This window comes from Phyllostomus discolor, chromosome 1 (genome assembly GCF_004126475.2).
Source record: "Phyllostomus discolor isolate MPI-MPIP mPhyDis1 chromosome 1, mPhyDis1.pri.v3, whole genome shotgun sequence".
NCBI classification, from domain to species: domain Eukaryota; kingdom Metazoa; phylum Chordata; class Mammalia; order Chiroptera; family Phyllostomidae; genus Phyllostomus; species Phyllostomus discolor.
Window position 1 is genome coordinate 154,407,542 of NC_040903.2, and position 23,894 is coordinate 154,431,435.

General features: G+C 36.6%; 1 protein-coding gene across 1 annotated transcript in view; it reads left to right on the plus strand.

The window, feature by feature from the left end:
• The window catches only part of KNL1 (kinetochore scaffold 1), a 61,764-nt gene that overhangs the window by 19,881 nt on the left and 17,989 nt on the right, over positions 1–23,894 (plus strand). The window contains 8 exon segments of the mRNA XM_036031771.1: positions 268–305; positions 13,253–13,305; positions 15,007–15,136; positions 15,139–17,835; positions 17,838–20,017; positions 21,589–21,727; positions 22,354–22,421; positions 22,812–22,910. Of these exon segments, the coding sequence (XP_035887664.1) occupies positions 268–305; positions 13,253–13,305; positions 15,007–15,136; positions 15,139–17,835; positions 17,838–20,017; positions 21,589–21,727; positions 22,354–22,421; positions 22,812–22,910 (5,404 nt within the window).

The window sequence follows — 23,894 nt, forward strand, 5'->3', positions numbered from 1 at the left end:
TCTAGAGATTTTTTAATTAAATTTGTTTTTATAATATTAATATATAGGAAAGTAAATGCCAGTAGCTTTTGAACAAATGAAAAGATACTTATCTTCAAAACTGAAGACCAGATTGATTGAGATATAATTTTTCATTCAATCCATCATTGTTAGTCACTTATTGCTAGTGGGAATAAATTGTAGAAGGTAATTGGCATTATTATTCAATGTTGTGATTCTTGCTAATTGTTTGAAGCACAGTTTTTTAAAACACTTTTTAAATTTTAGGAATAATAATCCAGAAGATAATTACTGTGAGATTATTGGTGAGTATGATTAGAATACTTTTCTTATTATATACCTTTTTTTTATCCAGATACCTTGATAAGTAATAGCTAAAAGAAGCATGAAAAAGGAAGTGTGAAGAGAGCTGTGTGATTTACACAAAATTTTCATTTTAAAATTTCATATATTTACTTTATTTCTTCCAAATCTGCTGTTCTCTTATTTCCTCCATCTTAGACTCCCACTCATTTATTTACTCAAATCATGCGTTGAGCCATTTTTTAAATTTTTTAAATTTTTACTTCATTCCCTATATCTAAAGAGACTCTCTTTATGTCCTGTCTTCTATATATCTTGCAAATCTTTTATTTTTCCATATGCCTTCTTGCCATTGTTTGAATTCAAGTTCCTATTATTCTTTCTTGGGCTATTGTGTTTAGCTTCTTACCTTTCTAATCTATTTTATGTATTTCTAAATCAGATCATATTACCTTCCAACTTAAAATTATTTAATGACACTTTTTTGCTTCCAGGATAAAACCCACACTCCTAAGCAAAGACTTAGAAAGGCCTTTGTGGCCCTGGCTGGAGTAGCTCAGTGGATTGAGTGCAGGCTGCGAGCCAAAAGCACCACAGGTTCCCATTCAAGGCACATGTGTGGGTTGCAGGCCATGTCCCTAGTGGAGGCCATGTGAGAGGCAACCACAACATTGATGTTTCTCTCTCTCTCTTTCTCCCTCCCTTCCCCTCTCTAAAAATAAATAAATAAAATCTTAAAAAGAAGTGAATATGTATTAAAAAAAAAAGGGGCCTTTGTGATTTGGCTTGCCATCTTTTCCAACCTTATTTCCTTTTATTTATAGGTGTCCTTTCCTCTAGCTTATGAAGAACTATTTGAAGTTCTCCATGTGGACTTTTTCCTGCCTGTATTCATTGAAAATGCTATTTCCTGTACCTAAAGTACTCTTCCTACTACAATTTGCCTAGCAGTCTTGTCATTTTTTACTTAACTTAGCTTAACTTCAGTGCTATTCAGAGTAACCAGTCTGCCCTAGCTGGTGTGGCTCATTTGCTTGGAGCGTCATCCCATAACTGAAGGGTTGTTGGTTTGATTCCCATTCAGGGCACATGACAGGTTGCAGGTTTGTTCTCCTGGCCAAGGGCAAATGATCCCAGATCTGGGTGTATACAGGAGACAACCGATCAATGTTTCTCTCACATTGATGTTTTTCTCTCTCTCCCTTCCTCTCTCTCTAAAAACAATGAAAAATGTCCTCATGTGAAGATAAAACTAAACAAAACAAAGAACAAAGCAGGTAGTCCACAAACTGCTACAGTCCATGAGAGAAGAACTTTCATTGGAGTATAAATCAACTGTGGTAGTAAGCTACTATTTAGTTTCGGTGACATTTTTTCCTAGCATAGTTTTCTCGATGAAGGAAATACTATATAATTTACATTAGCTGCAAGCTCTGTGAATCAGCTGTTCACAGGCTAACACCATACACTGAGTAGTACTGGCTTAAATGGAGTTTTCTCTGCAAGACCAAGAAGTTAGTCACTCTGTCCTGTGCTGTCATAACACTCCTTTTATTTCTCAATCTATTGTAGAATTTATCACATTGTAGTTTTGGTATTTACTTCTGCCTCTCTTGTTAGATTAGAAACTCTTTGAGTTCAGAAAGTTTGCTTTTCCTTTTCACTTTAGTAAATAGTTATTTGGGGACACATAATAGGTTGTGAAGCAATATTTCTTGAATAAATTAGTGGAAACTTGATGAATATATAAGGCTCCTAATAAAAAGCCTGTAACTCATTGTCATATTTAATCAAGGTTGCTGTAAACTCTTTAAAAAATATTCTAAAGATATGCCTTAAACTTAAGTATTTTAAAATGTACTTTCTTTTTTATTATAGCATCTTCAATCCTGTATTTTTCAAGTCCAGTTTGTTACCTAAATCTTTATATTTTAATTCTAAAATGTCTTGCATCTAATTCCTTATTTCCATTCTCATTGGGTCTTGCCCTAACATAAATTCTCATTGTGTTATATCTGAACTATTACAGTAGTTTCTTTATTGGTTCATCTTCTCTTCTACTTTCTTCTCCTCTTGAATTTTTTTAAAAGATTTTATTTGTTTATTTTTAGACAGAGGGAAAGGGAGGGAGAAAGAGAGGGACAGAAACATCAGTGTGCGGTGGCCCCTCAAGCACCCCCTACCGGGAGCTTGGCCCCACAACCAAGGCCTGTGCCCTAGAGTGGGAATCGAACCAGCAACCCTTTAGTCTGCAGTCTGGTGCTCAATCCACTGAGCCACACCAACCAGTGCTAGAATTTTTTTTTATTGTTGTTCATTTACAGTTGTCCTCATTTTCCCCTCATTACTCTCCCCCCCAACCCCCACCCCCAATTCTCACATTCAGTCCTTCCCACTGCATTGTCTTTGTCCTTGTTCCTTTATATATGTTCCTTGACAACCCTTCTCCTTCTTTTCCCTGTTATACCCCTCTTCCCTCCCCTCTGGTTACTGTCAATTTGTTCTTTATTTCCATGTCTCTGATTCTATTTGGCTAACTTCTTTGTTTTGTTGACTAGGTTCCCACTTATAGGTGAGATCATATGGTATTTGTCTTTCACCCCCTGGTTTATTTCACTTAGCATAATGCTCTCCAGTCCCAGCCATGCTTTTGTGGAGGGTAGGAGTTCTTCTTTCTGCTGTGTAGTATTCCATTGTGTAAATGTACCACAGTTTTTTGATCCACTTGTTTACTGATGGGCACTTATTCTGTTTCCAGCACTTGGCTATTGTAAATTGCACTGTTATGAACATTGGGGTGCATAGGTTCTTTTGAATTTAGTGTTCCAGCAGTGGAATTGCTGGCAGTTCCATTTTTACTTTTTTGAGGAAATTTGATACTGTTGTCCACAGTGGCTGCACCAATTTGCATTGCCACCAACAGTGCACTAGGGTTCCCTTCTCTCCATATCCTTGCCAGAACTTGTTTGTTGATATGGTTACAAAAGCCATTCTGACCAGTGTGAAGTGGTATCTCATTGTGGTTTTAATTTGCATTTTTGTGATGGCTAGTGATGCTGAGCACCCTTTCATATGTCTCTGGGCCCTCTGTATGTCCTCCTTGGAGAAGTGACTGGTCAGGTCTCTGCCCGTTTTTTAATTGGATTCTTTGTTTTCCTGGTGTAGAGTCATGTGAGTTTTTATATATTTTGGAGATCAAACCCTTATCAGAGGTATCATTGGCAAATAATTTTTCCCATATGGTTGATTCCTTTCCATTTTGCTGATATTTTGTTTAGCCATGCAAAAGCTTTTTAATTTGTTGTAGTCCCATTTGTTTATTCTTTCCTTTATGTCACTTGCTCTAGGGACATAACGGTAAAAATATTACTGAGTGGAATATCTGAAATTTTCCTGCCTATGTTCTCCTTTAGGACTTTTATGGTGTCACAACTTATATTTAAGTATTTTATCTATCTTGTGTTTATTTTTGTGTATGGTGTAAGTTGGTGGTCAAGTTTCATTTTTTTGCATATAGCTGTCCAGATCTCCTAACACCATTTGTTGAAGAGGCTATTTTTACTCCATTTTATACTTTTGTCCCCTTTGTCAAATATTAATTGACCATAGACACTTGGGTTTATTTCAGCCTTTTCTATTCTGTTCCGTTGATCTATGTGTCTGTTCTTATGCCAGTACAAGACTATTTTGATTACAGTGGCCTTGTAATACAGTTTGATATCAGGTATTGTGATCCCTCCTACCTTCTTCTTTCTCAAAATTGCTGAGGCTATTCAGGGTCATTTATGGTTCCATATAAATTTTTGAAATGTTTGTTCTACATCTGTGAAATATATCATTGGCATTTTAATAGGGAGTGTGTTGAATCTATAAATTGCTTTGGGTAGTATGGACATTTTGATGATGTTAATTCTTCTAATCCATAAACACGGTATATGCTTCCATTTATTTATGTCTCTCTTAATTTCTTTCTTCACTATTATGTAGTTTTTTTTTTTATTATTATGTAGTTTTCTGAGTACAGGTCTTTTACCTTCTTGGTTAGGTTTATTCCTAGTTACTTTATTTTTCGTATTGCTATAGCAAATGAGATTTTCTTCTGATTTCTGTTTCTGATATTTCATTGCTGGTGTACAAAAATGCCTTCAATTTCTGAATATTGACTTTTCATCCCACTGTTTTGCCAAATTCACTTATTAGGTCGAGTAGTTTTTTGGTGGAGTCTTCAGGGTTTTCTGTGTACACCATCATATCATCTACAAACAATGACAGTTTTATTTCCTCCTTTAAAATTTGGATGCCTTTTATTTCCTTTTCTTGTCTGATCCTTGTGGCTAGGAATTCCAGTACTATGTTGAAGAGAAATGGTGAAAGTAGACATCCTTGTCTTGTTCCTGATCTTAGTGGGAAAGCTTTTAGTTTTTGCCCATTGAATATGATGTTGGCTGTAAGGTTTTCATATATAGCCTTTATTATGTTGAGGTATGCTTCTTCTCCCATTTTGCTGAGTGTTTTTATCATAAATGGGTGCTGTACCTTATCAAATCCTTTTTCCACATCTATTGATACGATCATGTGTTTTTGTCTTTTGTTTATGTGATGTATTACATTTATTGATTTGTGAATATCTTACCATCCTTGCATCCCTGGGATGTATCCCACTTGATTGTGGTGTATGATCTTTTTAATGTATTGCTGGATGCAGTTTGCCAATTTTTTGTTGAGGATTTTAGCATCTGTGTTCATCAGCAATATTGGCCAGTAATTTTCTTTCTTTGTTGTGTCTTTATCTGGTTTTGGGATTGGGATGATGCTGGTCTCACAATAAGAGTTTGGGAATCTTCCCTCTTCTTGGATTTTTTTTTTTTTGAATAGTCTGAGAAGGATACGCGTTAGCTCGTCCTTAAATGTTTTGTAAAATTCTCCTGTGAAATTGTCTGGTCTGGGGCTTTTGTGTGCTGGGAGTTTCTTCATTACTGCTTAAATTTCACCAGCTGTTACTGGTCTGTTCAGGCTTTCTGCTGCTTCTTGATTCAATTTTGGAAGATTATATGTTTCTAGAGATTTGTCCATTTCACCCAGGTTTTCAAATTTCTTGGCATATATTTGTTTGTAGTAATTTCTTATAATCCTTTGCATTTCTGTGATAGCAGTTGTAATTTCTCCTATTTCAGTTCTATTTTAGTTATTTGGATTCTCTCCTTTTTTATATCAATAAGTCTCATTAAAGGTTTGTCAATTTTGTTTATCTTTTCAAAGAACCAGCTCCTGGATTTATTGATCCTTTGAATTGCTCTTTTAGTCTCTATGTCATTTAATTCTGTTCTAATCTTGATTATTTTCTTCCTTCTACTCACTCTGGGCTTCGTTTGTTGTTGTTGCTTCAGTTCTTGTAGATGTATGGTTAGGCTGTTTATTTGAAATGTTTCTATCTTTTTTAAGTAGGCCTCTATTGCTATGAACTTCCGTCTCAGGACTGCCTTTGCCGTGTCCCATAGGTTTTGGACTGTTGTGTGTTCATTTTCATGTTTCAAGAAACTTTTTGATTTCTTCTTTGATCTCATTATTAACCCATTCATTGTTTAATAGCATGCTGTTCAGTCTCTGTGAGTTTGAATGTTTTTGAGTTTTTTCCTTGAGGTTGGTTTCTAGTTTCAGGCCCTTGTGATCCAAGAAAGTGCTTGATATGATTTCAGTTTTCTTGAATTTGTTGAGGCTTGTTTTGTGTCCTATCACGTAGTCTGTCTTTAAATATTCCATGTGGATTTGAAAAGAATGTGTATTTTACATCTTTGGGATGAAAGGATTCTATATAGATATCAGCTAAGTCCATTTGATCTAATGTGTTGTTCAGTTCCAAAATACCCTTATTGATATTTTGTTTGGAAGATCTATCCATTGTTGACAATGGGTGTTAAAATCCTCTACTATAATTGTGTTGATATCTATATCTTTCTTGAAATCCTCCAAGATTTTTCTTATATATTTGGGTTCTCCTGTGTTGGGTGCCTATATGTTTACAGTATTTGTGTCTTCTTGATGGATTCTTCCCTTGAGTATTATGAAGTGTCCTTCTGTGTCTTTTATGGCTTTTGTTTTGAAGTCTATTTTGTCTGATATAAGTATTGATACCCTGGCTTTTTTTCCTGTTCATTTGCTTGGAATATTTTTTCCAACCTTTTACTTTCAGTCTGTGTAGGTCTTTTGTTCTGAGGTGGGTCTCTTGTAGGCAGCATGTATGTGGATCATGTTTTCTTATCCATTCAGCTACACTATGTCTTTTGATTGGAGCATTTACATTTAAGGTTATTATTGATAGGTACTTATTCATTGCCATTTTACCCCCTTTGTAGCTGTGTTCCTCTTATTCTTTTTCCTCGTCTTCTTAAAGCAGCCTCTTTAGCATATCTTGCAATGCTGGTTTGGTGTAGGCGTATACTTTTAGCTTTCTTTTGTCTGGGAAACTCCTTATTTCACCATGCATTTTAATTGAGAGCCTTGCTGGATAGAGTAGTCTTGGTTGTAGGCCTTTGCTTTTCATTACTTGGAATATTTCCAGCCATTCCCTTCTGGCTTGCAGTGTTTCTCTTGAGAAGTCAGCTGCTAGCCTTATCTGGGGCTCCCTTGTATGTTACTTTCTATTTCTCTCTTGATGCCTTTAAATTCTTTGTCTGTCTTTGAATTTTGCCATTTTAATTATGAGTGTCTTAGAGTGGGCCTCTTTGGGTTCCTCTTGATTGGGATCTTCTGTGCTTCTTGGACTTGTGTGGCTTTTCCCTCACGAAATTAGGGAAATTTTCCATCATTACTTTTTCAAACAGGTGTTCTATCCCTTCCTCCTCCTCTTCTTCTTCTGGTATCCCTATCATTTGGATATTATTACTTTTCATGCTGTCCTGAAGTTCCCTTAACCCTGCTTCATCTTTTTGAGCCTCTTTCCCTTTTCTTGTACTTTCTGTGAGTTTTTTCTACCTTATCATCCAGCTTGCTGACTTGATCCTCTGCTTTATCTAGCCTGCTTTTGACTCTTTCTTTTTTTTTTTTGTTTTTTTTGTTTTTTTTTTGTTTTTTAATATATTTTATTGATTATGCTATTACAGTTGTCCCATTTCCCCCCTTCTCTCCCCTCCACCCTGTACCCCCCTCCCACCCACATTTCCCCCTTTAGTTCATGTCCATGTGTCATACTTATCAGTTCTTTAGTTTCTACATTTCCCATACTATTCTTGCCCTCCCCCTATCTATTTTCAACCTACATTCTATGCTACTTACTCTCTATACCTTTTCCCCCTCTCTCCTCCTCCCACCCCCCTGCTGCTAACCCTCCATGTGCCCTCCATTTCTGTGGTTCTGTTCCTGTTCTAATTGTTTACTTAGTTTCTTTTGGTTTTGCTTTAGGTGTTGTTGTTAATAATTGTGAGTTTGCTGTCCTTTTACTATACATGTTTTTTCTTTATCTTCTTTTCTTAGATAAGTCCCTTTAGCATTTCATAAAATAAGGGCTTGGTGATGATGAACTCCTTTAACTTGACCTTATCTGAGAAGCACTTTATCTGCCCTTCCATTCTAAATGAAAGCTTTGCTGGATAGAGCAATCTGGGTTGTAGGTCCTTGTCTTTCATGACTTGGAATATTTCTTTCCAGCCCCTTCTTGCCTGTAAGGTCTCTTTGGAGAAATCAGCTGACAGTCTGGTGGGAACTCCTTTGTAGGTGACTGTCCCCTTACCTCTTGCTGCTTCTAGGATTCTCTCCTTCGTTTTTACCTTGGCTAATGTAATTATGATGTGCCTTGGTGTGTTTCTTCTTGGGTCCAACTTCTTTGGGGCTCTCTGAGCTTCTTGGATTTCTTGGAAGACTGTTCCCTTTGCCAGATTGGGGAAGTTCTCCTTTATTATTTGTTCAAATACGTGCTCAATCTGTTGCTTTTCCCCTTCCGATTCTGGTACCCCTATAATTCGGATATTGGAACGTTTAAAGGTGTCTTGGATGCTCTTAATCTTTTCCTCAATTTTTTGAATTCTTATTTCATCATGCTTTCCTGCTTGGTTGATTCTATCTTCCTTCTGGTCCACTGTATTGTTTTGAGACTCATATTCCTTCCTTTCACTATTGGCTCTCCTCCGCGTGTCTTCCTGCATCTGTTTTATGGTACTCTGCATTCTTTCATCTAAATTTCGTCCAAAATCAACCAGTTCCGTGAGCTTTCTGATTACCAGTGTTTTGAACTGCGCATCTGATAGATTGGCTAGTTCTTGGTCGCTCAAAAGGATGAGTCCTGGGGGACTGATCTGCTCTGTTGAAAACATAGTTTTTTGTTTTTTGTTTTTCCCCCTGTCTCTCCTTTTTTTTTTTTTTTTTTTCTGGTCTGGTTGCTCTTGTTACGGTGGGGGGCAGAGCCTTAGGTGCTCAACGGGGCTGGGCACCCCAGTCGCTAGATTGTGACGTTATATGTGGGGGCTGGGTGGGAGAAAACAATGGTGGTAGTTCCGTTCCCCTGGACTCAGACCCTTGTCTGGGCTTCTGGGCCGCGAGTTCTGCCCTGGTCCACAATCGCTGCCCCTCTGGGTCTGCTGGCCGCAGCTTGCGTACTCAGGGATCACCGCTGCCTTCTTGCGCGCCGGATGGCTTTTGCGCTGATTTTGCGCCAAACCTTCCCCCGACCTCCGCGCGCCGCCGACCCGAGCCAGCCCCGCGCCCGCCGGCTCGTCTTCTCCTACCAGTCCGGATGAACACGTCTACTTCAACTTCTTGGCTGCCCGACTTCCATTCAGATAAATCCTCTGCCGGATCTGGGTGTTATTCTGATAGTAAGTTATTGTTGTAAATTATTGGTTTTCTAATCTTGGTTGTGCGAGGAGGCACGGTGCGTCCACCTATTCCTCCATCTTGCCGGAATGACTCTTTCTATTGTATTCTTCCATTCAGAAATTGTATTCTTCATTTCCTTTTGGCTCATGTTGGTTGTTTCTATGTCATTTTTCAGGCTGATATACTTACAGTAAGTTCCTTGTAGTTTCCCTGTATTTTTTGGTAATTCTCACTGAGTTCATTGATCTTTCTTATAACCATTGTTTTGAACTCAATATCTGATAGTTGACTTGTGTCTGTTTCATTTAGGACTTTTTTTGAGGACTCTTCCTTTCCTTTTGATTGGTGGTAGTTTCTTTGTCTCCCATTATTTGTGAGACTCTTCTTATTTGCTTCTGCTTCTTAAAATGATCTGTTTTGACTTCCTGAGTTTGTGATGCGAACTTTTGGTAGTAGGAGACCTTTGAGATTCAGTGGTGTAGTCTCCTTGATCTCCCGAACTTGATGCTCTTGGGATACCTTTTATGACGTTTACGTTGGCTTTCTGGATGTAATTGGGTTTTGATTGTCGTTGGGCTATTCTTTGGTGGGTCTTTCCCTCTAGCAAGTTAACTGAGGGTCACTCCACCCAACACGTCTTGTATGCTATTGTGCAGATGCTGCCAGAACAAAAGCACAAAGCCCAGGAGGCAAACCAACAACCGCAAAAATATGTCCCCCCGCCGGCAATCCTACTATCAACAGCAAATGAACCAGTATTAGTAAGGGTGTAAAGAGATTAAGACTATTATAAGAAAGGAGAGCAAATATGAGATGACCTACTGAAAGAAGAATGATTTTGAGAGGGTAGAGGGAGGAGTACTAATAAGAGCTTGGAGTCAGAGGAATGTGAAGAGAGAAAGTAAAATTTACATCATAAATTAAAAAGAGGATGAAGAAGGCAGAATAGAGTAAGAGAAGGGAAGCGTATAGTATTAAGTTTAAACAGAAATTAAAATAAAAATGAGAGAAAGAAAAAGGAAGGGGCCCTGGCTGATGTGGCTCAGTGGATTAAGCGCCAGCGTGTGAATCAAAGGGTTGCCAGTTTGATTCCCAGTCAGAGCACATGACTGGATTGCGGGACAGGTCCCCAGTATGGGGTACATGAGCAGCAACCACACTTTGATGTTTCTCTCCCTCTCTTTCTCCTTCCCTTCCCCTCCCTAAAAATAAATAAATAGTATTTTTAATAGGAGAAAAAAAGAAAAAGGAAGGTGGGGGAAAGTAAATAAATAATTAAAAAACAGGAGCCAGACTGGAGCAAAAGATCCACCACAGCACTATCAACAACAAATCAGCTAAAATTAATATAGGTAGAATGGGAGTAAGAGAGAAAAAAAAAGAAAAGCTTCTAGAGAAATAGGACGTGATTTTGAGATGATAGAGGGAGAGGGAGTACTAATAGTGAGGAATGAAAAACAGGCAAGGCAGGGAAAAATAAAATTTGAGATGAAAAGAAAAGAGAAAAGGAACAGGATGAAAGAGAAAAAGAAGGAAACAAGTAAAAAATAAGCTAAGATAAATAACATTTGAGACAAAAAAAGAATAGGAGGGGAAACAGTCAAATTTGAGGTTTTAAATACAAAATTAGTGAAGATCTAGAGCTAACACTGAAAAAATGCAATATAACAACAAGCAAAGATTGCTAAACGTAGAGAGAGAACACAGGTATTTTAAGAGTGGGAAAAAGGAGGTGAGATGACCACTGACAAGAAAATTGGTTTCAAGAGACTAGATGGGATGAAATAGTAAGAGTGTGGGATGGAAACAAGTTGTAGTAAGAGAGAAAATAAAATTTAAAATGAAAATAATGAGAGGAAAGAAGGTAAAATGGGGTAAGAGAAGGGAATGGCAAAATATGTGAATTGAAATAAACTATAGTATAAAATCTAGTGACTTAATATGTACAAACTTGGTGTACAGGCAATGAATGTTAAAAAACTGCAGGAGCCCTGGCTGGTGTAGCTCAGTGGACTGAGCATGGGCTGCCAACCAAAGGGTTGCTGGTTTGATCCCTAGTCAGGGCATATGCCTGGGTTTTGGGCCAGGTCCCCAGTAGGGGACATGTGAAAGGCAATCACACATTGATGTTTCTCTCCCTCTCTTTCTCTGTTCTTTCCTGTCTCTCTAAAAATAAATAAGTCTTTAAAAAAAAACTCTACAGGAAAGAAAATATTGCAAATCCTGGAAAAGACTATGGTGGAGTTTGTCTTGGTAGCATCTAGTATTTACCACTATTCTTTCTTTCTGGATCCACCTCTGGTGATGTCAGATGTTGATCCCCTCTGACCTTCAGCAGCCTGTTTGAGATTTCCAGGGCTCTACTGTCTGTGGCTACCTCCTTCAGTTTTTAATCTAGTCAGACTGTACTCAGCAGTCAGGCTTAAGCACCATAGGGCAGGACAGAATCCCTCCTGGGGGTGGGGCTGTTGTTTCCCCTCAGGCTGCTGCCATTCAGAGAGGCATGGTCTGCCTGAGCACCATGGCTGTTGCCATGTGAGAGTGACTCATCACTAGGATCCTGGCGTCTACTCCCTGAGTTCTCTCCTTAAAGCTTCTGTCCCCAGTCTCTCCTTAGGTGTCTCTAGCTCATTCTGCCCCCTACCTCTTTGTTGGATCAATGAAAATTTGTGCGTTGGCCCTTTAAGTGGGTCTTTGTGTCTCCAGCCATCCATCTCTGTCAGAGAGCTACCCTGCTGCTTTTTGCTGTGGGAAGTTATCTGTGTACTTTCTAGGCTCTGGTACTCTAGGCTGGGGATCCCAGCTTAGGGTTTAGATCCCACACTTCTCAGGGGGATCCAACTGGCTACTTAAGTATCACTCTGGAGCTTAAGTATTTGAGTGGGCACCCAGCCAGCCCTTTCGCGTTTCTACCAAACTCCCTATCAGTTAGATTGTGCTGAAGCTGATTCTTCTGTCTGTTTGAGGTTATAAGGCTTCTCTCTTGGTATTCAGTTGTTTGTTCTGGGTGATTTCTCCACTATTTAATTGTAATTCTAGCTTGGTCCTGGGAGAAGGTTAGTGTGACTTCCATTCACTCCTCTGCCATCTTGGGAGACATCTAGAATTTTTTAAAAATAAAATGCACCTTTCATTATGGGAAGGTCTAGATTTCTTAACATAGAATAAAAGATGCTTCAAAATCTTACACTAGCATTTCAGTCCAGTCAGTTGGTACTCTTTATCATGTAACCTCTACTATCCAGGAAATTTTAAAAATGGAGAAGAGGGAAAAAAAAGTAGTCTAAACTTTCCACCATTAAAGTTTGTACCACATTCTAAAAATATTTTAGTCACACAAAGAATACAGCAACTATTTCTGTCTCTAAAATGAGACAATTAAAAGTCAATGGAATTTAATACCTATGTCCTTACAAAGGGCTTAGTAACTAATAAAACTTTAGTAAATATAGTAGTCTCCCCTTGCCTGTGGAAAATATGTTCCAGGATCCACAGTGTATGCGTATAATTATAGATATCATCAAACTATATATAGTTATATGTTTTTCTATACATACATACCTATGATAAAGCTTAATTTATAAATTAAACAATTTTACAAATAGAGCTGTTCTTAGCAACCTCAGCATACAGCTTTTTTTTTTTCTTATTAAGTGGAGAAATTTTACCTTTTCACTTAAATGAAGCATATTCTAATTGTCTGCATCACTACTCTTAGACTGGGTTCATTAGTAAGTGAAATAAGGGGTTTTGAACAAAAGCACTGCAATACTGTCACATTAGACCTGATAACCAAGATGGCTACTAAGTGACTAACAGACAGGCAGCATATACTGTGTTGGATACACTGGACAAAGGGCTGATTCATGTCCCGGGCAGGATGGAGCCAGATGGCTCAAGATTTCACCATGCTACTCAGAATGGTATGTAATTTAAAATTTAGGAATTATTTTTGGAATTTTCCATTTAATATTTTTAGACCATGGTTGACCACAAATGACTGCAAAAAGCAAAGCCACTGATAAGGACTCCACTATACTTATAACTGACGAAGAACCTAACAAAGGGAAACTTAGCCTCTTAGTGATACATATTTTTGTCATTGACTACAGTTTTTTCTTTTTTTAATTTTTTCCAATAGGAATGAACACCTTGCTTTGTGCTCCCATTCAGACCCAGATGCAACAGAGAGAGGTATGAATTCATGCAAGTGCCTTCATATTTTAATTTCTCTTGACAGTTACAACTTTTTAAAAAAAATTTTTTTTTAATTTTATTTATTTATTTATTTTTAGAGAGGAAGGGAGGGAGATAGAGAGAGAGAGAAAGAGAGAGAAACATCAATGTGCGGTTGCTGGGGGTTATGGCCTGCAACCCAGGAATGTACCCTAGCTGGGAATCGGACCTGGGACACTTTGGTTCCCAGCCCGCACTCAATCCACTGAGCTGCGCCAGCCAGGGCTTACAACTTTTTAAAAAGTCAAAATTTAATGGTAATAGTATGATTCAGGGGTTACCTACCAAAATGGACCTATAAACTTGAAAAACTTCTTTAAAAAAAGATTTTCTTTACTAATTTTTTTAATCTTTTCTAGGATGCACTCTTTTTTTTTTAAAGATTTTATTTATTTATTTTTAGAGAGGGACAGGAGGGAGAGAGAGAGAGAGAAACATCAATGTGAGGTTGCTGGGGGTTATGGCCTGCAACCCAGCCATGTACCCTGGCTGGGAATCGAACCTGCGACACTTTGGTTCACAGCCCGAGCTCAATCCACTGAGCTACGCCAGCCAGGGCTTTATTTACTTATTTTTAAAGAGAGGGGAAAGGAGGGAGAAAGAGAGGGATAGAAACATTATTGTGTGGTTGCCTCTCACACACCCCCTACTGGGGACCAGTTCCACAACCCAGGCATGTGCCCTGACTGGAAATCCAACTGTGATGGCCCTTTGGTTCATAGGCCCATGCTCAATCCACTGAGCTACACCAGCTAGGGCTGGAAAAACTTACCTTTTTAGTTAACTAGGGAAAGTTACATCACTCTCAGTTTAAATAATAGGGAAATATATTAGTTATATCAGGACTTGTCATACTTTAATGGACATATGAATCATCTCAGAATTTTGTTAAAATATAGATTCTTATCCACTAGATCTAATGTGGGCCCTTACATTATATAGTTCTAACAGTCTCCTAGGCGTTATTAATATACTGGTCTATTGGACCATACTTTAACTAGCAAGGAGTCTGACCATATCCTTACAAATAAAATCAGTGCATTAGATTCAAAGAAAATCCTAACTCCCAAAAGTACAGAATGTGCTATAAATTAGTCATTATGTACTTACCCCTTTCTAAGTCTTTTTTATTTAGAATAACAATGACTTATTTAATACAGTGATTAGAATTTTCATTATATTTGCGTTTGATATTGTCAGTCCTTTCTGTTTTCCATCTTTCTAGTAGATGTATAATTAACCTTGAACTTTTAATTTGTCTGAAAACACTAAAAGTATTCAGTCTTTAGAAAAAAATTTTATAACAAATTACTACACACTACACCTTTGATTCAAACATACCAATATATCATGAAACTATCACTGAAGATTATTACTTTTTTAAAAAGATTTTATTTATTTTTAGAGAGGGAAGGGAGGGAGAGAGAGAGGGAGAGAGAGAAAAAGAAATATCAATGTGCGGTTGCTGGGGGTCATGGCCTGCAACCCAGGCATGTACCCTGACTGGGAATCGAACCTGCGACACTTTGGTTCGCAGCCCGCGCTCAATCCACTGAGCTATGCCAGCCAGGGCTGAAGATTATTTATATAGAACATATAAAATACCTTTTTTAAAGTTTGCATTTTATTTGATTTTTTGACATTTTGTTTTCATTATAGGTTTCAGTTATAGAACACAACCATGAAAAGAAACATTCAAATGACCAGACAGTCATCTTTTCAGATGAAAACCAGATGGACCTGACAGCAAGTCACACTGTGATGATTACCAAAGGCCTTTTAGATTATACAAAAATGAGAAGCCCACCAAGATAGATACCACAGCCTTCCTGGCTAACTTAAAGCTTCACACTGAGGATTCAAGAATGAAAAAAGAATTAAATTTTTCCATGGATCAAAATACTAATTCAGAAAAGAAAATAAATTTCAATGACTTCATAAAAAGATTGAATACAAGGAAATCTAATGCTTCTTGTACAGGACCTGATAAAGAAAATTCTGAAATATCTATTCATTCCAAAGAATCAAATAGGACCTCTTCTGTACATCAGATGCATGAATCCCTTCATGTAGATGAAACTGGCAATAATGTGACTAGAATCTTTAGAGAACAAGATGATGAGATGGATTTCACCCATTGTCATACAGCCAATATTCAGAGTTTGGTTCCCACATCCAGTGAGGCTAGCTTAAGGGAGTTTAAAAGTGATGATGATATTACAGTTTATGGAAGTGACTTGATGGACTTGACAAGAAACCACACTATACAAATTTTACCCTCAGCAGATAATTTATCTGAAATTGAAAATCAAACTCAGACTGTCATGATGGGTGTTACAACAGGTTATAGAACTAAAGCTTCAGAAAAAAAGAGAATCTTTGAGAATAAACCAAATGCTGCTGTCCAAGATCCTTCCTTAAACCCTAAAGGTGAAATACATATTACCAGAAGTAACATTACTGGGACAGAAACTCACATGGTCACACAGACTTCTAACCAAGATATCAGAACATTGGCTATGATTACAGAGTCTGTATGTTCCAGTCCAGCAATTCAAGGCTATAAGACATTTTTGTATTCTAGTTGTAATAATGCCATGGAACTGACCGAGTGTCTCTCAAGTATGAAAAAGGAAAAAAATTTGCAGAAGCATGATAGTAATTATGCCAAAATACATCCTAATCCAGATGCCAGCTCTCTTCTCATAGAGAAGACGATATATTCAGGAGAGGACAGCATGGACATTACCAAGAGTCACACGGTTGCAATAGATAATCAAATTTTTAAACAAGATCAGACAGATGTACAGGTAGCCATACCAATATCTGAAAAAGAAATGATGCTCCAAAATCACATAACTGTGTCAAAGGATAAAGAATTGAATGTAAACTATAACTCAGTTCCTGATGTATCTAGGGAAAGATTAAAACAGGGCCTGGCAAATCCTTTGTCTATTTCATTGACTGGCAAAAAGAATGTAATCTTCACAGGTGAAGATACAGATTTAACTAAAAGTCACAAAACTAATTTGGGAAGTCAAGCTCTTCCTGCATCTTATAGCCTAGAATCTGAGGATATTAATAAGCCTCACTCTGACAGCAATGGCCTTTTAAATGAATCAGAAAAAATGATCAAAAGTCATATTGAACTATCCCAACCAAACATAATAGCTAAAAACTTCCTAACTGACACCTGGAGAAGAGAAAAAGATCAAGTTTTGGAGATTTCACCCTATCTTGATAAAGTTTCTCCTCAGTCAGTCAATATTAACCAGGACAGTGCAAAGTATAATATAGTATACTCTGGTGGAGATCTTAATAAACAGGTAGCACTGGGGAATAATAGAAGTACTGTGTCATGTGAGCAATCTATATTTCCTACCACAAAACTGTTTTCATCAGAAGGACAATGTGCTGTGGAAAATTATAATGCTGCTATTGACAGTCATATAGTAAAATCTGTATCAGGCCAGAATTCTGAACTGCCTGAGCCCCTGAGGAAAAGTTTAGGCAATCCCACCCTTGACTGTTGTCATGACAAGATAATTATTTGTTCAGAAGAGGAGCAAAATATGGATCTAACCAAGAGTCACACTGTTGTCATTGGATTTGGACCTTCTGAAGTACAAGAACTTGGTAAGACTAATTTAGAAAATAGTATCAGACATGAAGATATAAAAGTTGAAAAATATAATAAAACTCCTATTGAAAAATCTGGAGTATTTATTTTTAATGATATGGATACATCAGAGGACAGATGTGTACAGAAACCTGGATTTTTGAATGAAAACCAGAATGTCAAAATTTGTGAAAGGAAAAGTATTGACAGACTAAAAGTTGATAAGACTGTTATATTTTCAGAGGGTGATGAGAATGATATGGATATCACCAAGAGTTATACATTGGAAATAAATCATAGACCTTTATTAGATAAACCTGATTCCCATTTGGTGCCTTTGGCAGGAACTTCTAAAACTGTTTTGTATGCATGTGGGCAGGATGATATGGAGGTCACTAGAAGTCACACAACTGCCATAGAATGTGAAACTGTCTCACCAGATGAAATAACTGCCAGGCCTATGGACAAAACTGTAATGTTTATCGGTAATCACGATGAGCTAGAAATGACAAAGTCCCACACTGTTTTCATTGACTACCAAGCAAAGGAAAAAACTGTGCTTCCAGACAGACCTGACTTTGAACTATCCAAAAAGAAAAACCTAGGAAAATCAACAGTGACTCCTCATGATGAGGAGAGCGTTTTCTTTTCAGAGAATGTTAAAAGCGACCATTCAGCAGCAAAAGTCAGCCAGCTAACACTGGGCGAACGGTCTAATAGTGGTCCTATAGAGAAAGCTGTAGCAGTTATAGCTAATGGTAATATGGAAGTGTCTACATCAACCATTTGGGAAAATGACAAAGATGTACCAAAGCCTAGATTTCTGAATGAACCTCTGTCAGACATAAGTCAAAGAAGGAAAAGCCTTAGATTAAAAATGACATGGATACCATCCAGAGTTGTACAGTGGAAATAAATAACAAAAGTGCCCTAGAAGATATAGAAGACTCCCTTTTGGTACCTTTGGCAGGAACTTCTAAAACTGATTTTTACACATGTGGGCAGGATGACATGGAGATCACTAGAAGCCACACAACTGCCTTAGAATATAAAACTGTTTCACCAGCTAAAATAACCAGTAAGCCTGTGCAGAATACTGTAATGTTTGTTGATAATCACCGTGATCTGGAAGTCACCAAGTCCCATAATGCTTTAATTGATTGTCAAGCCACAGAGAAAATACTTCAAGAGTGCTCTAATTTTGGAACAGCAAAAGGAAAAACCTCGGGTATTTCTTTTCCTAAGGATGGTAGCTCTGTTCAAGAAATCACTGAAAAACAAGCACAGGCTGTAGAAAATAAAATTGTTCTTCACACTGAGCAAAAGCATCATTTGATAGCCTATTCTACTACATTTTCTGGGGATCAAGGTGAGAGAGAAATTGTCAAATTCCATAGCACTGCTGTGGATGAAAAGGACAGGGGGAAAGTTGCAGACCAGACCTACACAATGGAAAAAGCCAAACTTGAAAGCTGCCATTTAAGTAGCACAGCTAGAAGAAATGTGGGTTTTACAAACAGTCATGCACCTGTTATTTGTGAATCCAGCAATAATTATTCCTGTTTACCTAATGTTATTTCCTACTTTGATAATTTGGAGGGGAATGTCATGTCCTTACATGATAAAGATGAGAAAGCCAGTAATTGCCCAGTGCAAAATGATCTTGCTTATGCAAATGATTTAGCCAGTGAGTATTTCTTGAAATCTGAGGGACTGCTTGTCTCTGCTCCTTGTTCTTTGTTAGAGAAGGAACAAGTTACTCAAACTAATACCAAAGGACAGTCAGACTGTGTCATAACACTGCCCAAAGATCAAGATCTGATTAAGAAGCCCCCAAACCTATTAGCTAATCAAACATTAGTATATGGTCAAGATTTGAGGAACATGACCACACTTGACTCAAAGCAAGTATCTCTTAAGTTTCCAGAGGATCAGATGGAGGCCTTTGTTCATAATACAGAACATAGTTTAAAGCAGACCTTTGTTGATGATGTTTGTATTGGTTCTCAGCCTCATCTCTCAACCCAGCTATCTCCATTACCTCAACAAGGACAGAAGGTTGTTAATAAAGATGAAAGTAAGACTTTAAATATTGTTACAAGAAATTCCTCTGTACCCACAGATGAATTGAGTAAAAATAAGTCCATAATGCTCAATAATGAGAAACAGTTTACTGTAGCCTGTGAAGAACCGAAGAAAAATATCCAAACAGCTAAATGTAATATAGCCATAGATTTCCACAGTAACTCAGACTTAACTAAGCAAGTTGTTCAAACTTATGCCAATCCTAAAGAAACATCAGATCCTATCATTGCATCTAATACTGCAAATTTTAATAGTGGCAAACCAAATCTGAATAATCTGAATAAGAAAACTGAAAAAATTTTGGATTTACAAACTGTCCCTATACCACCTGTTCCAGAACAACTACTTGAATTAGTAAATAATGCAGATAATGATATGAGTAGAGTGCAAGCTACAGAAATATGTAATACAAACACAGTGTCCAACAACGTTCAAGATGATAGAGATGAAGAAAATACATTTTTTCATAATGGATCTGAAACCAACTCTCTGCCATTAATGACATTTGTAAAGGAGAAAGTGAGGAGACATTCTTTGGGAATATTTTTGCCCAGATTGCCAAACAAGAAAAATTGTAGTGTCACTGGTATTGATGACCTGGAGCAGGTTCCGTCAGACACAACTGATTTAAATCACCTAGAAACTCAACTGGTCTCCAAGAAGGATTTAGGCATTGGGTTTATTGCAGCTAAGCTGAACTTAAGTCCATCTCAATATATAAATGAGGAAAATCTTCCTATGTATCCTGGTGAGATTAATTCTTCAGACTCTATTAGCATAGAAACTGAGGAAAAGTCTTTGATCAAGACATATGAAAAAGAGATTTCAACACCTGAAAATAAAATGAAAGAAACCTGCAATAGCCAAAAAAGAACCTGGGTACAAGAAGATGATGATGATATTCAGAATGAGAAAAAAATCAGAAAAAGGGAGATTAAGTGTACTGATACTGCACAAGATCAGGAGGTAAGCTCTGTCTTGAACTAAGGAATGTTCTTGATTTTTAAAAATTATGAGTATACTTGAATTTTTATTTTGTCTTGGGTAAACAGGAATTGATTATTTTCAATTATAGGGCTGAAGAAATATTTCTTTGTAAAATCTTAAGGAATTAATTGACTAACAGCTAGACTTAAAAACAATCTGAATAGGCAGATGGTCACAAAAAATGAAATTGAAAATAGTACAAAAATTAATGTGGAAATTATAGAATTCTAAATATTTTGTCACCTCTGGTGATTTGTTGTAGTTTTACATATGAAAATTTCTAGGCAGGATACATGTGGTTTGAAAAGTCATCTTCAGTGTTAAAATATTTGGAAGGGGGGGGAGAAAACTGTACTTGAACAATGATTGAAATAAAAAAAAAAAAGAAAAGAAAATGTGAAAAAAAAATATTTGGAAGGTAAAAAGCCTTTTTATTATGCAAACTGCATAAAGAAAAACTTGACTGAATTTTCTTGGCTAACGAGAGTATGAAGAAACTCAAAGTCCATTTTTTTAGTGGATGGGAAAATGCCTAAGTCAAGCCTAGTACCTCAAAATGAAGTAAGTTAGATTTTGTATTTATGAAAGAGGTCATAGATATTAAAGTTGAGGGACACCAATTTGAATAATTTGGGGGAATAAAACCTGTCATTCAAGTTGAGTTTTATAGGTGGAGAAATAAAGATTAAAAGTATCAGAGGTTCATAGAAACAGTTTAAAACTCAAGAAATATGTAAGCTCAGAAGATGATTTCAGTGGTTCTGTAAGATGAGGAGGTGAGGAAATGGCTTGTGTATGAAGCTTTGAGAAAGTAATTAACAGTAATATAAAATGCATAACGGAATAGATTCTATGAAAATTAGTACTATTTTGTTCAGTAAATACTTATTTAGTATCTATTATGTCCTAGGTACTGTTGAGGTTGCTAGGATGCCTCAGTGGGAATTTATAGACAAAAATCTGCTGTCATGGAGTTTATTTACATTATGGCATTTAGACAAAGAATATAATGTCCTCAAAAACATATGTAAAGTAGGTAGACAAAAATGACATTTAAGGCTATAAAGTCAAATGGTTAAAGTGGTAAAAACAGGATCCCATGACTTATTTGACTTCATCCAAAGGAGTCTTGTTCACCAAGTGAAGGAAATACCAAAGCCTGGACACAAGTTTCTTTCTGTACTAGCCAATATTCTATTCGGGTTTTCTGTAGTGTGGTATCCCTGATCCTGATGGCTAGTAGTTGAATAATAGGATAGGTCAATGTTAGATAGCTTGTAGAGTCTGGCTATAACTAAGATACATCAGAGAAATAATTTCTTATACAATGTAATCTGCAGTTATTTCTATATATTTTAAAATAAAATTACTTTGAACTCTAAAGGCTTCATTTGCCTGTTACTTATTCTAATTCTTTGCTAAGGGGACTCATAAGAGTTATACATAAATTTTATGTTAGAAGTATTTCTTTTAGTGTTCAACCTTTAGTCATTATGAATATACAGTGTTATAACTTTGTCCTGATGATGTTCCTTAATTGATAATTTCAGATTTTCATTCACTGTGCTGAAGGAGATGTAGATAAAAATGCTAACAGTGTATTGATAAAAAGCCTGAGCAGGACCCCATCTAGTTGCAGCAGTTCTCTGGAGTTGATGAAGACTGATGGGACCTCTATGGACTGCAGCAGTAAGATGATCTTCATGAAAACTAATTAATATAAGTCATCTCCTTACTTGACTAATAATAAATGTATTCCCATTCAAGAGATTTTTAAAATTTGTATAAGCTAGCCCTGACGTGGCTTAGTGGGCTGCGCATCCTCCCACAGACTGAAAGGTCACCAGTTTGATTCGCAGTGAGGCACATGCCTGGGTTGTGGGCCAGGTCCCCAGTTGGGGGTGTGTGAGAAACAACCAATTAATATATTTCTCTCCCCCTCTCTCACCCTCCCTTCTCTCTCTAAAATTAAATAAATAAAAATAAAATTTGTATAAGTTTTTTTAGGGGTTAAGTAGTTGATAAGTAAAATAATACTTTATGTTTAATTCTTGTTACTTTAATAAATTGAGGAGTGAAATACTATGCTGGGTAGAGCAGTTTCCTTAAGAGGCTTATTCTCAGTTAAGAAGACATTGAATGGAGCCTTAAAACTGTAACATATTTTACCCTACAAATGAAATCACTGTTTTTCCAACAAGATCTTAATGGATAGCTTCAGGAGTATTAATCAGACATAAACCTGGATGGTAACTAAAATTAAGTTTACAACTTAATTTCAACTTGTTCATCACCTGAATTTGCCTTACTTCTAGCATACCGCACTAGTCAGATGGAATCACAGTTTCTCACAGATACTATTTGTGAAGAGAGCTTGAAGGAGGTATGTTAAAGTATTCCTAATTTCTAATGTAACTAATTTCCTTGTTTTGTTTTTTCATAATTTTTTTAAAAATGTTGAAATGTTTTAAATATATGCAAGATGAGTTTTCTGTGTTAAGGGCCCAATATGGCAGTTAATTATATGGAGTGGAAATAATGGTTAGAAGACCTAAATTTTGCTTTTTTTTTTTTTCCCAGTTCTGTTACTAAATAATCTCAGGAAATAAATTTTAGATAAAATCTACTCATGTATAATTTACAAATATCTGGATAGTATTTCCACAAATATACATAAAGAACTTTAAGCTATTTACCAACAAATGAGGTGGTTATAATCAAAATGAGCTCAGCTCACCTTGAATAGTCATGCAAACTTTTTTTCTTTTCTCAGAAACTCAAAGATGGGAGAATAACAATAAAGGAGTTCTTTATACTTCTTCAAGTCCACATTTTGATACAAAAACCCCGACAGAGCACTCTCCCAGGCAAAGTAAGTGCAATTTCTTGGCAAAATAGTTGTCTCAATTAGAAAATATTGTTCTTACTTACTAAACTTCATCAAAGCATGCATTTACCCAGAAAGAAAAAAGAATCAAGGAAGCAAATTTTTCTATAAAAGTTTTCCTATAATAGGTATATTTGTGGTTAGTGTAAAAGCTGATATTTTTTTTTGTACTGTGGATTTTCATAAGGTGAAATTTTATTTTTCTCATTCTTTGCCATCTATTTTGTTTTTGGTACTTTTTCCTAAACATATGTTCTTTCCCATTATGAAAATCTAAGATAACGGTTTTTAACAAACATTTTTCAAAATAAATATGTAAGATCATGAACATTTGAATAATATAATCACCAAACTCAATTCAAAGATTAATAGAAAAACTTATAATACTTTTATAGTAATATTTTTTTTCTTAAGTCTGTCAAACATTTACAAAAATTAGTTATGCCCTTGGCCACAAAGAAAACATTAACAAATTGAAAAAAAATGGAGATTTTATGGACCATATCATCCGGTCTTAATCCAATAAAGTTAGAACTAATAAAAGGACTAAACATTCTTTAGTTTCTTGGAAATTAAGAAACATACTTCTAGATAATTTCTGTATCAAAGAGGAAATCAAAAGTATTTAGAAAGCAAAGGAGAACAGTTAATACCAAATCTATGCAAAAATTATGCTTAACAGGAAATTCAGAGCCTCAGATATCATTGTTACATAAGGGAGTCTAAAAATAAAGGAATTATTAATACTTTAAGAAATTGGAACAATAAAATCATATCCATAAAAAGTCAGAAAGGCCCTGGCTGGCATAGCTCAGTGGATTGAGCGCAGGCTGCGAACCAAAGTGTCTCAGGTTCGATTCCCAGTTAAGGGCACATGCCTGGGTTGCAGGCCATGGCCCCCAGCAACCGCACATTGATATTTCTCTCTCTTTCTCTCTTTCTCCCTCCCTTCCCTCTCTAAAAATAAAT